Source organism: Eucalyptus grandis, chromosome 9, assembly GCF_016545825.1.
Source record: "Eucalyptus grandis isolate ANBG69807.140 chromosome 9, ASM1654582v1, whole genome shotgun sequence".
Lineage (NCBI taxonomy): Eukaryota > Viridiplantae > Streptophyta > Magnoliopsida > Myrtales > Myrtaceae > Eucalyptus > Eucalyptus grandis.
The window spans coordinates 1,431,151-1,446,651 of NC_052620.1; the positions used below are offsets into that span (position 1 = coordinate 1,431,151).

The window sequence follows — 15,501 nt, forward strand, 5'->3', positions numbered from 1 at the left end:
AGTAGAAAATCGAGTCCAAGCTGACGATCACGGTCTCATCCCCCGTCCATGTCTATCTGCTTGACAAAGGAAAGTGGTCGTATCTTCCTCTGTTTCCTTGTTTTTCATCCCTTTTGTTTTTATCCAGAAACACGTCACGCTCTGCTCCACCTTGCTCTGCTTCAGCTCCTCACATGAGCCTCTGCTTATATACTGCTCCCTCCTTCGCTAGCTCAACATCATAAACCCAGCTGAAAAGAGAGAGAAAATGGAGCTCTCTCTCTCTAGAACGATGCCCATTGTGGCTGTCGTCCTGCTTTCGTTGCTCGCGCCCTGTTTCGCGGCGAACGTGACGTACGACCACCGGTCGCTCATCATCGATGGGCAGAGGAAGCTCTTCATCTCCGCTTCGATTCATTATCCTCGCAGCGTTCCTGGGGTGAGTGATTCATCGACTTTGCTTGGTTTTGAGACTGCCCACTGGGAAAGAAAGAGAAATGACGGTGGGAAGAGCTACTTTTTTTCTGCAATGCTCCTTCTTTGATTGCTTGGCGGATGAAATGTTCTGGTTTTTCAATGACCCAGTCCACGAAAATGAAGCTAATGTAATACGCTTGGTTCATGAATTGCTCATGTATGTGGGTTCGTGTTTCTTGATTTTGTAATTTCTGGGTTCGGCAGTTTTACTGTATGTCGACATGCGGGTTGATGTTTTTTTATGGTTGAATCCATGGGCTGTCGTCCGTTGGCACCGTTGTGTCGGCGATGTGTTGTGAGTTTTAATTAAGAGTGTGCTCGTGTGGGTAATCTGGAATGTGTATAGATGTGGCCCGGACTGGTTAAGACGGCCAAAGAAGGGGGAGCCAATATGATTGAATCGTATGTGTTTTGGAACGGTCATGAACCTTCTCAAGGCAATGTGAGTGCCACTTCTTCTCGTTTTTGTTAAGAAGCTGTGGCGAGTTTCCTGTCGTAGTGATTTTGGTAATTAATGCCTCCATTTGTTTTGGGAGACTGTAGTATTACTTCGAGGATAGATATGATCTTGTCAAGTTCGTGAAGATAGTCCAGAATGCGGGGATGTACATGTTTCTCCGAATCGGCCCCTTTGTTGCAGCTGAATGGAGCTATGGGTATGTTCTTCACTGATAATAGGATCATAAGAATGTCATAGAAACAAGCTACTGAGTATGAGATTTCCTTACATTATGATCTTACTTCATAAAAGAATGTGATGATTGCTTTGGAGTGGTTATATATGCTACTCTTTGTTACAGAGGGGTGCCGATCTGGCTCCATTATGTCCCAGGGACAGTCTTCCGCACTGATAATGCACCCTTCAAGGTATGTTAATTGGAATATCAACAAGTCCAGTTTGGAGGAACTTGAAATAAATGTTCTATGCCAATAAGCTGAAATGTTGATTAAGAATGCACATTTCTGATGTGTGTAGTTCTTTTTTTCAGTATCACATGAAGAAATTTTTGACGTACATAGTGAATCTGATGAAGAAGGAAAAGCTTTTTGCTTCACAAGGGGGTCCTATCATCTTAGCCCAGGCAGGTTACTTTCATACGAGTATAATGATAATGACAAAAGTTTCAAAGTTTTGATGGTTGGAGTCAAGTCTTTTTTGTTTTAAAACTTTTGCATTGCGCTTCTCTTTATCTTCATAAGTCTGATCAGTCTCTAACTAGTGGGTGAAACATGAATATCTCACTGCAGGTTGAAAATGAATATGGGTACAATGAAGCATATTACGGCAAGGGGGCGAAGCCATATATCATGTGGGCAGCTAAGATGGCAGTCTCTCAAAATATTGGCGTTCCTTGGGTTATGTGCAAGCAGCCCGATGCTCCTGAATTTATCGTAAGGGTTTCCATCATTATTTACCTCTTCCACAATGCGTCATGGGTAGATATTTGTGCACTGTAGCTTTAGTGTGCAGGAAAATGCTAACTATATATTTTGCTTTAGATGAGGATACTTCTGACATCTGCTCTCTGATTTTTTCTGATTTTGTGGGGTTGCATTATTGAGATTAATTTGTACTTGAAGTAGCCTTATTCCGTGTTTTTGGCATGGTGAAAGAAAGACCAATTTTATCGACATCCATCTTTAACTGGAGTTTCTTGTGCTCTGCAGATAGATACTTGCAATGACTTCTATTGTGATCAATATGCTCCCAATTCTCCAAAGAAGCCCAAAATTTGGACTGAAAATTGGCCTGGATGGTAATCTCTTTTTTCAGGATGCTTATGTTGATTCCTATTCTTTCTGATAGCACTTTCTCTGTGTTATGGAGAATTTTGATGGTGTGACACTTAACTTCTATTTGAGTTCTTCCATTCTTTCTTACTTAACACACGCTTCACCATTTCCATTAGGTTTGGTTCTTTTTTGCTATAGCAGCCTTTCTTTGGTATGCCTGCCTTACTTGAATCATGATAGAACCTGCATCTGAAATTGACTATGTGGAATGAAGAGAGTTTAACTTGCACAATGATTTTAGTAATTTTCAAGAGTATTTAGAATGTATTGTTTTCAGAAGCTGGTTGTCACTATGGACCTTCATGAAGAATTCTGTATTGTGCTACATTATTAGTTGAGTTAAATTCTGATTTGGTGGCAGATTCACTAGGGCATCTGTTGTGTTACAAGCACAAATTACATACACCTGGTGCATTAGGCCCAGTGCATGTGATCCCTAGTATCATACAGGTCCATCTGTTGTATTATAGATTTGAATTGTAATATTACCTTCTCCGGAGAGTACCTTCTCTCCGGTTTGATAATCTATAGAGTTTCTTACCCAATGAATTTTTGTGGGACCATCTTAAGAATTACTCGAGTAGTTATGCTTTTCCTGGGGGAGTCATTTCTGATGTTTTTGTTTAGGATAGGCAGGTGAACATGATTTAGTCAGGAAACTTTGAGTTATTTCATTTGTTTTTCTCAAAAGTGTATTTAAATGTATTGTTGTTTGCAAGAGAGTGTCATGAAGACAAGCCTTATTTTGTGTTTAAATATTCCACTCCACTTGCATATCAGGTCCATGATGGCCTTATTCACATAGAGTCCATTTGGTAATTGCTGTTGCTGTACAACATCTGCGCCATGCTGTAGTTGTGCTGCAGAGAATTGTAGCTTTGGAGAGCCGAGAACTTTTGGACTTAAATTAGCATTTCAGGTTCCTTTTGAATCATGTGATCCTGATAAATTATGATGACCTCTCCTTTTTCAGGTTTAAGACTTTTGGGGCAAGAGATCCACACCGGCCCTCAGAAGATGTGGCATTTTCAGTTGCGCGGTTCTTCCAGAAAGGCGGTTGTGTGCACAATTATTACATGGTAAACTTGCTTGTTTTAGAATCATTCTCTTATCTATGCACTGGCCAATCGACCTGTCCATTACCTGTATATAATTTCCTATGTTAAAGGAACTGGAACATATGATGTCAGGGTTGCAATTCATAACTTTTCTGCAAAGACGTGTCTTCCCTAGTAGAACTATGTTTCTATTTCTTTTCTCTCTTGATGCTATTTTATAATAGTGGTTTTAGTTTTTCAGAAGAAAGAAAATAATCCCTCATTCTTCTACCGATTAATAAAGTGGGTGGATGTGCTAATAGTTGAATTTTCTATCATTTCCAGAACATTGTGGATATTTTTATATCTTGAAGGAGATCACCCATCATCAATGAAATGATGGAAGTCAAACCTGTGGTTTGAATTGATTCACAGATAGATTTGGATGTGTATATTATCCTCTATCTAGTGCTTGATTGGTAATTAACCTCATAAATGACTCATCCTTACATATTCTAATTACCCATGTTATGCTCTGTCTCTTTTAGTATCACGGAGGAACAAATTTCGGTCGAACTAATGGCGGGCCATTCATCACCACAAGTTATGACTATGAGGCACCAATTGATGAATATGGTAAGCATAATTTGTTAGCATGTACACGCACATGTTTAAACTTGACAACCGTGAATGTTTCTAGAGGATGACTATATTTTGGCTGTTAATTTGACTGGCTTGCTTTCAGGTTTACCAAGGTTCCCAAAGTGGGGACATCTCAAGGAGCTTCACAAATCTATAATGTTGTGTGAGCATGCGCTGTTGAACAGTGAGCCAACTACTCTGTCATTAGGTCCCAAAGCCGAGGTGACTGATTCTTTCTTTCTTTCTTTTTTTCTTTTCACTTCTTAATGTTATGACTTCTGTTCTGATGCTAACTGGACTTATATCAAATATTAACCTCAACATAGTGTCACCCTTTAATGTAATTACCTGTTTACTTCCTTTTCTGCAGACTATCATCTCCGAATTTTATTTTGCACTTGTCACGTGGAATCCTGGTTAATAGCCTGGTGAAAGAAGCGAATTAATATAGGATCATACTAAATTATCATGAGGAATTAATATTCAAAACCATGTTCATTCATTTTAGTTGATAGGCAACCTTGGAATAATTTCCAGTTAAAAGCTTATTTCCTTTTTAAAGGATCTCTCGACAGTTTTAGTCATGTCTACTATAAATAGACCATCGAGAAAAATGGCAGACTTAGTAGTTGCAATGATGCATATTCTGATTCTTACTGTTTATATTCCTCTGTCATATTATACGGCTTTCATGTCACAACTATTTATTTAAATCTATTCCTTTTTTCCCAATCCCAATTAACCTTATTGAATTGTCATTCCCTGACCAAAATTTGTGTAGGCCGATGTCTATGCTTCTTCAGAATTTTGTGTCGCCTTTCTGGCAAACACTGACGATAAAGAAGACAAGACAGTACAGTTCCGAAACATGTCTTATAATTTGCCTGCATGGTCAGTCAGCATTCTTCCTGACTGCAAAAATGAAGTCTTTAACTCGGCAAAGGTAGCACTTTCAACTCTTTTGCCTTTCTCTAATAAGCATTTTTCCTTAAGAGTTTTTATGCATCACATACTTAGCCAAAAGGTTGGGTTTGGACCCACATTTTTTCTCTTCGGTGTGCATGCCTTCGATTCTGTTACAAGCCCTCTGTAGAATGGCCTCCATATTAACAGCATAACTTGAACAGGTTCGCTCCCCGAGCTCCGTGGTGGATATGGTACCAGAATCTTTGATACCATCTGCCTCATCATCGGATAAGGATCCAAAAGCTCTTGAATGGGAAATATTCACTGAGAAACCTGGACTATGGGGAAAAGAAGACTTCAGTCTGAATAGTTTTGTAGATCACATCAACACCACAAAGTATACGACAGACTACCTTTGGTATACAACAAGGTTGTTCTTGTTCCCATTCACTTGTAGAAAATCACTGACACATTTCTTAATTTATTTTTCCTGCCAAAGATATACACATGGTTATGCATGTCCCAGATTGAAGTGGAACTATACATAAAAAGTGTTCGACCCTCACAGTCGAGGAGTCCATTGTTTCTGCATATATCTGTATCATATCGCTGTGTTTCTATTCCTCCTTTTCTCCCTTTCTAATTCTTCTGCACTTCTTCATGCATTTAATCGATAATTGGCCTCTTCTTGGATTCGTCACTTTCTTCACAGTTAAATTAGCTTACTAGTGAGTGCACACTTATTTATATTACAAACAAGCACTCTCAATTCAAAATTTCACCCTTACATATATGGATTATGGACTGATCCTGATTGAGCAACTTCTGATGAATGCTCTTGTTTGGCATTTCCAGTATAAATGTCGCTGAAAATGAGGATTTCTTAAAGGGAGGAAGCCAACCTTACCTTTTGGTTGAATCAAAGGGTCATGGGCTCCATGCTTTTGTGAATCAGATGCTTCAAGGTTAGAGTTGTGTCTCCTCTGAGATTTCTTTCTATGGGGAACTTCTTCTACTTATCATTCAACTTGCAGCCTAGCATTCTGCTTTCAATTATGCCTCCATTTCGCCTATGTGTTTTTCATGCCATGTGTGGTGCAAATTGATCTTCCTTCAAGAGTTAAATGGGTATGGATTTTTCACCATGTAATGTTTTCTTCCTTCCATGCCCTGCTTTTAATGGCATATTGTTTTTAAGGGTGAGCTCTTGTCATAATAGATGTTGGAGAAAGTTTCTTTCATTCAGTCGTCAGGTCATAATGCATGGTTGCAGTTCAGACTTTGATGTTTGATTATTGCACTGTCAATTGTCAGGTAGTGGTTATGGAAATGGAACGAATGTACCTTTCAACTTCTCCGCTCCCATTTCTCTCAAGGCTGGAAAGAATGATATTGCTATTTTGAGCTTGACAGTTGGAATCCAAGTGAGTCCCATGTCCATGTTCCTGGTCCAAGGTTTATGGGTTTATGAAAAAGTAACTTCCTTTTTTGCCCCTAGTCATTAAATCTTTTGCTTAGCAAAAGAATGGCTAACTTTAATAAAGTAGTGGAGTGCACTTTAGAAGGGTGGCCAACTTTGACAGCTACCGGGCGCAGTTCTGTAGTGTAAAATTGTTCAGGACATGTAAGAGAGTCTGATGACGATGAAACTGTTCTTGATAACAATGGAAAAGTTAGCAGGAGCTATCTTATATACATTTGGCTTTTAAGGTCCTTCCTTAGTGCCTTTTCATTAATTGCGCATTATCCTTGTTTGATTTTTTGGTATGATTTCAGAATGCAGGGTCTCATTATGAATGGGTGCCAGCTGGATTGACTACTGTGAAGATTAAGGGATTGAACAAGGGGATACTGGACATATCTGGATATAAGTGGACCTACAAGGTATTGTTAAACATCATGCCATATGATGCTTAAACATCAGTGTGGTTATAAATGCCATCTCTGCCTGCAGCATAGAGCAGCTATTCTGTTGGGAATCTAGTCAACTCTAACCTAGGAGAAGGGCTAAGACAGCCTACTAATAACTTGAATTATCAACAGAAGAAACTATTGAAAAAAAGAGATATTAATGTAAGCAATGTTCTTTTTGAAGTATTCAGTCTTTATAGTTAAATACGTGTTCTTTGCTGCCTTGGCAGATTGGATTGGAGGGAGAACAGTTGGGGGGCGCCATATGGTCAGAAGAGTGTAAACTGGGTTTCAACAACAGAACCACCAAAGAATCAGCCACTCACATGGTACAAGGTAAAAGGTGCTTGGACAATGCCCAATGCATTCGATGGTCTTGTTTTCATTGGCCCGAAGAGTGCGCTATTAGTTAAATGTAACATCTGTCACAATTAAGTTGACATATTGCAGGCTATTGTGGACCCTCCAACGGGTAATGAACCTGTTGGGCTGGATATGATCCATATGGGTAAAGGACTAGCATGGTTAAACGGACAGCCAATAGGAATTTACTGGCCTAGGTTAGTCTCCTTTGAGGACCCGTGTGTCAAGGAGTGCGACTACAGAGGCACCTTCAAGCCCGACAAATGCGTCACTGGATGTGGAGAGCCTAGCCAGAGATGGTACAAAACTCATACTTTAAAAATTAGAACATGAAGTGACACTGCAAATGCCCAGTCTTCTTCCAAAGATTATTTGGAATAACGTTCTCTATGACAATTTAAATGATGCCTGGTGGATCAACTTTCTCAAACTTGATAATATAAGGAGAGAAATTTTTGTCTCTTGTCGTGTTAAATCTATTGTTTTTTCTGCTACATCGAACAGGTACCATGTCCCACGATCCTGGTTCAAGCCATCTGGAAACATTCTGGTTATCTTGGAGGAGGTAGGAGGTGATCCAACGAAAGTCGCCTTCTCAAAGCGTAAAATGTCAACTGTCTGCAGCTCTGTTGCAGAAGATTACCCATCTATTGACTTAGAATCTTGGAAGCCAGACTTAAATGGCGATCGCAGTCAGGATAAAGCACCCAGAGCTCACTTGAAATGCCCCGATTCTACCCACATATCTGCTGTTAATTTTGCAAGCTTTGGGAATCCGGTGGGATCTTGTGGATCCTACAGCTTGGGGGACTGCCATGATCCCTTGTCCAAATCTGTGGTTGAAAAGGTCAGTTCAGTGCTATTGGCTTCTTATGAGGATGAACATTTTCTAAACTCAAGACGCGCAGTCTTAATTGTTGCAGAAGGTCTTCGCCATGTTCTATTTATTTAACTTCGTATTCTGGCTTGTAGCTGCTATAGAAATTCATTTCTTAAGAGTGAAATTGATTCATTTTCATTGCATTGCAACCTCCCTGACACGCTTCATCACTGCAGGCTTGCTTAAACAAAAATGAATGTGCTATAGAGCTAACTGAAGGGAACTTTAGTAAGAACCTGTGTCCTGGTTCGACGAGGAAACTAGCCGTGGAAGCAGTGTGCAGATGATATTGAGCTTAGTAGAGAGAAGATCAGAAGCCGGAGGTTCCATTCCATGATTGTTTTTTCCCTCCCTTTTTGTGAAAGTAGCTATTCGGCTTCTAATTCATTAGCTTTAGGCTCTTTCTCCTTTTTCCAGCAAAAGCAGTGTGAGACATGTTACTTTGTGATATCAGTCGGCCTTACTATATCAGAAGGCATCAAACTGTGCTCTCTGAAATTTACCTATGGTGCATATCAATGAATAATTGCGAGATCTGAGACATAAACGCCTATTGATCTTATCGAAATAGTGTCAAATCTTCGAATCAAGGTATCTTAAGTACCAATTGCGAGTGGGAGGCTTTCTTCTTCCCTTAAAATTATGAGACCCTAGCAAACAAAATCTTGGAGATACATCGTGGTGGAATTATTATGAGATAATAACCTGATAGATCGAGTTAACTCATGAGGGGCTCATTTCAAAGTAAACGACTATAGGTACGTCGACGAAATACTTATTTCATTTAATCGAGAAATACTTATTTCATTTAATCGAGATAAGGTCGAAATTCAAGATATCACAAAAATTATTATTTAAAAAAAAAAACCTAAGCAAAATTATGAGTAAAAAATCCATCTTCCAGTTTTAGTACACAATTCACTTAATTATAAATTCGATATGCGTCTTTATGGTGTAGCTCTACTTTTATTTTATTAGTGAATCTAATAGCTCAATTTTGAATTATTTTTCATGCATGATTGCATGATGTTTTAAAAGATACTTTTAGAAAAAAATTAACAAATGATAAAGTTAAGTACATATTTCGTTTTAGTAGACATTTCATTTAATTATAATTTTAATATGCATCATTACGTCATAGTTTATATGTTTTAACTGTTTTACTTTCATTTATCAATTGAATCTAATAGTCTAATCTTTAATTTTTTTTCATGCATAATTACATAATGTTTTAAAAGATACTTTCAGAAAAAAAAAAAAAAAATGATAAAGTTAGGTGCATATGCAAATGCAAAAGACAATGCTCCCTAAAACATTATTACACATAACACCATCCTTGCTCTGATAACGTGATATAATTAGTTATTGGCAATAAATTATGGCTATTGTAATGGCATTATAAGATAAGCCATTCAAGCCATTTGCAAACTCTTTTTTTTTTTTTTTTTGGTCAATTTTAAATGCATCAGAATTCTCTTATAATCATTGATGAAAAAAAAATTATCCTCAAAATACAAATGCACTGAATATATAATGAATCTCTTATTGATATAATTAAAAACTTCCATTGTCTGATTTAATTTTTTTTTCAAGAGAGTAACTTTTTCTAGTTGCATGATTGATTGTTATTCTCCACTCATAGTTTCATCGTTAATAGATACTTCTAAGTTATTTCGGTTCTCTCCAAGATTGTCTTCCAAAGTGACTGCACTGCAAAAAGAATACAATGAAAGATGAGTAAATTGTGTAATGCATTCATCAACCACAATATTCAATATTTGAGTAAATTGTCATTAATTGTATGAAAAATTAAAATTGAAAAATTCACGATTACTAGGATAAAGTTAATAATTCGCGGAGAAGTTTAGACACAAACAAACATGAAGGACCTTAAAATGGAATGGTTGTAGAAGAAGCGATTGAGAGAAAAGTTACTTGAAAGGGATGTAGGTAGTTTTGTATTTTAATAAAATTTAAAAAAGAAAGAAAAAAAAGTAAAATATATCATTTTAAATTGAGAGTGAAATCTGTAAAGGATAATGTAGTAGTGTCCAGAATTAATAAATGATTAAAAATAGCAATGGATCGAAAATAGCAGAGTTTGAAAGTTGTTTTCTTTTATATTAACGATCCCTTAGATAGTGTCTTCATCCTAAAATATGGTTAGGAGATATTGACGACATTCTATCTAATTAACATGGTTCTCTTGTAGCTTGCACTTTGATTTCGAAAAGTGTCTTGTCTTGATGTACGTGGTTGAGCATAGAAAAGAGGCTAGAAAGATGGACCGTGCCAGTCGGGTTCCGACATCTCTTGAAAAAATGAGATTATAAAAAAAAAAAAAAAAAATTGGTTATAAACCGTTACCAGCTCTACTATTATTTCTGTTAAAAGATTTTCTTTTCTGCGTTTTAACTTTTATTTACTGTAAAAGAAAAAAAGTAAATGAAAAAAAAAATCCGAAAGATATTTCAGGGTGAAAAAATGCCGCTCTCTTTCTTTCTCGCCTGCAAGAAATCCAAAACCATCAACCTCCTCCTGAGATTCTTCTTCCTCCTTCTGCTCCTCCTCCGCCATTGCAGACTAACCCCGACCTTCGAAGCTCAACCCTCTGCGAAAGCAACAGAATGTCCATCGTCTCGACCTCTGCTCCTCCTACTCTCACTTCCCCTCCATAATGTGTCATTCCCCCTCCGCCACCGAAGCCCCGAACGACCACCATTGCGCCTCTCGCTCGCGGTCTTGAACCCGAGGCCTGATGCCTCTGGCCTCCTCCTCTGCCGCGCCTCGAAGTCCCGGGGGGTAACTTGCATGATTCATCGCAATCCTGTAAAACTATCGTTATTCGGAAATTAGAATGCTGGTTTTTGTTTTAAGGTGTGGTGTAGCAATTGCAAAAGGATAACTTGCATGGAAAAAATCCCCGGCGAAAACGATGGTTGCGCGAAAAGCCTTCTCATAATCCATGATTAGGAGATATAAGAACGTTCTTCCTAGCGTTTCCTAGCGTTCCTATGTGAATAACGATCGTTCACATGGAGTTGACTGGGTGGCACATAGCGAGCTTTAGAATCGTGATCTCATAATCCATGATTAGGAGATTTTGGCATAATTCTTTATATAATGATAATAACTATGGGACGGATGCTAGAAAAGAGTTTTAATGTATTTGAATATTTTGCAAGTGTCGAGATAGAATTTTTTCGCTCAAAGAGTAAATAGACTGCTTTCTCAAAGTACCGATACCTATCCTAAGCTAGAAAATTCTAATTTACTAACAAGGAGATGGCTAATCTCTGGATTCATCAGAAGATCACTTGCGGAGCACTTTGGGAGCTAGAATCCATAATCCATCAAGCCGACGTAGGCGAGTGTCTTTAAGATCCAAGAGAGATGTACTAATTGAGGTGCACAAAATTTGGCCCAGAAATTCTGTAATAATTTCAATTCGATATTATAGAGTATCCCATCATGAGTTAAAAAAAAAATGCCGCATCTTTATTAACTTTATCCACAAATTACAATTCAAGAATTTGGATAAGCATGGTGATGTTGGATAATGAAAGAAGCGTCTTGAGGTCATGCCATTGCCAGCAATGTTTTGGCAAAGGGGATGAGACGGTCCAAAAGACAAAATTTTGCAATTTGCTGTCAGATCTCACATGTCTGCGGGCTTTCTATTTCTACCGTCTTGAACGTTTCCAAGGAAACTGAAGAGGATAAGTCAAATGTTTTCACATCAGAAATTTCAGATACTGGATAAAAACAACCGTCAATTGCTAAAGCAAAAAGCCTGCTGCTGTCCAGACAAATCTTTTGTCAGAGAATGTGGCGGTCTCCTCCTTCCCGATATCAATGCTTTGAATTTCGTTTCCGAAGGGAGGAAATCCTGCAGCAAGATCGGCTCTTTCTAAAGATGATTTTGAGAGGAGAAATTTGTAGTATACTACATTGGAGAAGGTGAAATACAAGAACAAAATATTCTAGACGTGCAGCCACCGTGCCAGGTCGATACAACGGATTATCTTCCTCTATATTCCGTGCAGAATAATTGGAGGGAATAGAAAGAACTTGGCTAATAAATGAAAAGAAAGAGAGAAAATCTCTTATTTCTGATATATTTTTATTGTGATTTGAGAATTCTCTTTGTAAACAAGTAGAGGAGAGAATCATAAATCAAACCAAATCAAAGATTACAAAGCCGTCACTAATTGATAGCGGTCATAATTTCATCAAAGTCATTACAAAATCGAGATGGAAAAAGAAATGGATTCCAGGCAAGTATTGAGGTGATTTGTAAATTTTGTTCAGGTTTTGTGAGATTGTTTTTCGAAATTGTCAACGTTGAAGCAAGAAAGATAAACGTTAGCATTACTGCAGTAGGTAGCTTTTTTGATTAATTATTATATGTTTAAGCCTATCGAATTTAGGCAATGAAATTAACAAATTTTTAGTAGGTAAAAAACGAGTCCAAGCTGACGATCACGGTCTATCTGCTTGACAAAAGACACGTCACCTTCTGCTTCATCTTGCTCTGCTACAGCTTGCTCTGCTTCTGCTTCTCGCTTCCACATGAAGCTTTCTCTCGAGACAGCAACAACCATTGTGGCTCTCATCCTATTTTCATTTCTCACGTCCTGTTTCGCAGCGAACGTGACGTACGAACGTCAGTCGCTCATCATCGATGGGCAGAGGAAGCTCTTCATCTCTGCTTCGATTCATTATCCTCGCAGCGTTCCTGGGGTGAGCAATTCATCAACTTTTCTGGTTCTGAGACCACCCACAATAATAAAAAACTATGAAAGAAAGAGAAATAACGGTCGAAAGAGCTACTTTTTTTCTGCAATGCTCCTTTTTTGATTGTTTGGGGATGAAATGTTCTGTCTTTTAATTGACCCAGCTGCTTGTCTTCCACGAAAATGAAGCTCACGTAATGCGCTTGTTTTATGGATTGCTCATGGGTGTGTTTTCATGTTTCTTGATTTTGTAACTTCTGGTTTCATCGGTTTTTCTGCATGTCAGCACGCGGGTTCATGTTTTTGGTTAAATCCATGGGCCATCGTCTGTTGGCACTGCTGTGTTGGTGATATGTTGCAAGTCTTAATTAAGATTGTGCTCAAGTGTATAATCTGGAATGCGTTTAGATGTGGCCCAGACTGGTTTGGCTGGCCAAAGAAGGCGGAGCAAATACGATCGAATCGTATGTGTTTCGGAATGGTCATGAACCTTCTCAAGGCAATGTGAGTGCTCCACATTCTCATTTTCGTTAAGAAGCTATGATGTTTTTCCCGGTGTAGCGATTTTTGTAATTAATGCTTTCATTTGTTTTGGGGGAGTGTAGTATTGCTTCGAAGATAGATATGATCTTGTCAAGCTCGTGAAGATAGTGCAGAATGCAGGGATGTACATGATTCTCCGAATTGGCCCCTTTATCACAGCTGAATGGAACTTTGGGTATGTTCTTCCCTGATAATAGGATGATAAGAATGTCATAGAAACTAGCTACTGAGTATGGAATTTCCTCACATTATGATATACTTACTTCATAGAAGAATGTGATGATTGCTTTGGAGTGGTATACATGCTACTTCTTGACACAGAGGGCTGCCAATCTGGCTGCATTTTGTCCCAGGGACAGTCTTCCGCACTAATAACGTGCCCTTCAAGGCATGTTAATTGGAATATCAACAAACGCTTTTTGGAGGAACTTGAAAAGATGCCCTATAAATGAATGTTAGTTAAGAATTCGTATTTCTGACGTGGGTCCAATGTTGTTGTTCGTTTTTTTCAGTATCACATGAAGAAATTCGTGTGTTCATAGTGAAACTGATGAAGAAGGAAAAGCTTTATGCTTTGCAAGGAGGTCCTATCATCTTAGCCCAGGCAAGTTATTTTCATACAAGTATAATGATAATGACAAGAGTTTCAAAGTTTTGATGGTGGTAGTACGTTATTTGTGAGTCCTTTCTTGTTTTCAAACTTTCACATTGCGGTTCTTTTTATCTTCATAAGTCTGATCAGCCTCTAACTAGTGGGTGAGACATGCATCTCTCACTGCAGGTAGAAAATGAATATGGATACAATGTACAATAATACGGCGAGGCGAAGCCACATGTCATGTGGGCTGCGAGGATGGCAGTCTCTCAAAATACTGTTGTTCCATGGGTTATGTGCCAACAGCCCAATGCTCCTGAATATATCGCAAGAGTTTCATCATTTTTTACCTCTTCCACAATGTGTCATGGGTAGATATTTGTGCATTGTAGCATTTGTACGCAGGAAAATGATAACTATATATTTTGCTTTTGATGTGGAGACTTCTGACATCTGCTCTCTGATGTTTTCTGATTTTGAGGACATTATTGAGACTAATTTCTACTTGAAGTAGCCTTATTCACTGTTTTTTGGGCATGGTGAAAGAAAGACTTGTTTCATCAACATTCATCTTTAACTGGAGTTTCTCGTGCTCTGCAGATAGATACTTGCAATGCCTTCTATTGTGATCAATATACTCCCAATTCTCCAAAAAAGCCCAAACTTTGGACTGAAAATTGGCCTGGATGGTAATCTCTTTTTTCAGGATGCTTATGTTGATTACTATACTTTCAGATAGCACTTTCTCTGCGTTCTGGAGAATTTTGATGGCGTGACACTCAACTTCTCTGGAAGTTCTTCCATTCTTTCTTAATGAACGCATAATATACCATTTCCATTAGGTTTGGTTTAGCTGCCTTTCTTTGGTATGTCTGCTTTACTTGAATCATGATAGAACCTGCATCTAATATTGCTTGGTTGTGCAATCGGAGCATTTCTTATAGCATATTTGACTGCCAAATTTCAATAGCAAGCAAATGCGTTTAGGTTTTGTGTGCCTAAATTCACCAAGAGTCTTGTGTTGTCTTCCTAATGTGGAACATTTGGTGAATATAGCTGGTTTTGCTCATTTATTTGTTTTGATACCTACTTTTGTGTGGATGGTTTCAAATTAACAATGAATTTAGTACTTAGCTCATCTGATGATGACTAGTTTAGAGATACAATTTTCCAATCCACCCCTTACAATAGCATCTAGACTTCAAGAGATATGATAATTGGATGATTACTGTATGTAACTTATAGATACTTTGTCATGGGCAGGTCTAATGGAGTTTGCAGCTACACAATATTCTATCTTTTTATTTAATCAAGCTATGAATATTTTTACATTCCCTCTGGCCACTGTAATAGCTTCACTTGTCGCCAAAGACAAAACTCTCGGAAAAACATGTGCCAACCTAGCAAAAGATGAAAGCTCAACTGAGGAGATAGAAATGGAAGAGTCGACGCATGATGATGAAAATGATTTATCTTTAGAGATAGATGGCCAATCTCATTTTGTTAGTGACGATGAAATCATAGAAATAGAAAAGCCAAAGCTTGATGATGAAATCGTTCCAACAAATGTACGTTCCAATCTCATCTTGTTAGTTTTACCATTTAATCAAAAGACTTGGCAAGATGTCAGTTCTTTAA

The 15,501-nt window shown here is 38.1% G+C and overlaps 2 protein-coding genes across 3 annotated transcripts; both read left to right on the plus strand.

The window, feature by feature from the left end:
• The first annotated feature begins 132 nt into the window (after window positions 1-132).
• LOC104418061 (beta-galactosidase 10) lies at window positions 133-8,551 on the plus strand. Its single transcript, XM_039301915.1, is given in 20 exon segments — window positions 133-418; window positions 803-898; window positions 1,000-1,112; window positions 1,257-1,323; window positions 1,446-1,538; window positions 1,705-1,848; window positions 2,125-2,213; window positions 3,224-3,329; window positions 3,836-3,923; window positions 4,033-4,151; window positions 4,711-4,872; window positions 5,057-5,265; window positions 5,691-5,800; window positions 6,150-6,259; window positions 6,612-6,719; window positions 6,977-7,002; window positions 7,004-7,082; window positions 7,197-7,408; window positions 7,614-7,956; window positions 8,166-8,551. Coding segments are annotated over 20 exon segments (2,556 nt in total). The 5' UTR covers window positions 133-247; the 3' UTR covers window positions 8,277-8,551.
• A 4,021-nt stretch (window positions 8,552-12,572) lies between these two features.
• LOC104418029 (beta-galactosidase 10-like) lies at window positions 12,573-14,440 on the plus strand. Of its 2 annotated transcripts, none has more exons than XR_001981523.2 (4): window positions 12,573-12,732; window positions 13,134-13,229; window positions 13,331-13,443; window positions 13,781-14,440. XR_001981523.2 is itself a non-coding variant. In XM_039301916.1 (4 exons), exons 1-4 carry the CDS (start codon window positions 12,674-12,676, stop codon window positions 13,788-13,790), a joined length of 267 nt encoding a protein of 88 aa, XP_039157850.1. In that variant the 5' UTR covers window positions 12,573-12,673; the 3' UTR covers window positions 13,791-14,440. The 2 variants fall into 2 exon arrangements, 1 of the variants encoding a protein (XP_039157850.1); XM_039301916.1 differs by having other exon boundaries at window positions 13,145-13,229.
• Window positions 14,441-15,501: the final 1,061 nt, after the last annotated feature.

Bases quoted from the DNA above. Each gene is read 5' to 3' on its own strand.
- LOC104418029 (XM_039301916.1), top strand. From the start codon at position 12,674: ATGGGCAGAGGAAGCTCTTCATCTCTGCTTCGATTCATTATCCTCGCA. The intron at 12,733-13,144 runs GTGAGCAATTCA...GATGTGGCCCAG, and splicing joins ATCCTCGCAGCGTTCCTGGG to ACTGGTTTGGCTGGCCAAAG. The intron at 13,230-13,330 runs GTGAGTGCTCCA...GGGGGAGTGTAG, and splicing joins ATGAACCTTCTCAAGGCAAT to TATTGCTTCGAAGATAGATA.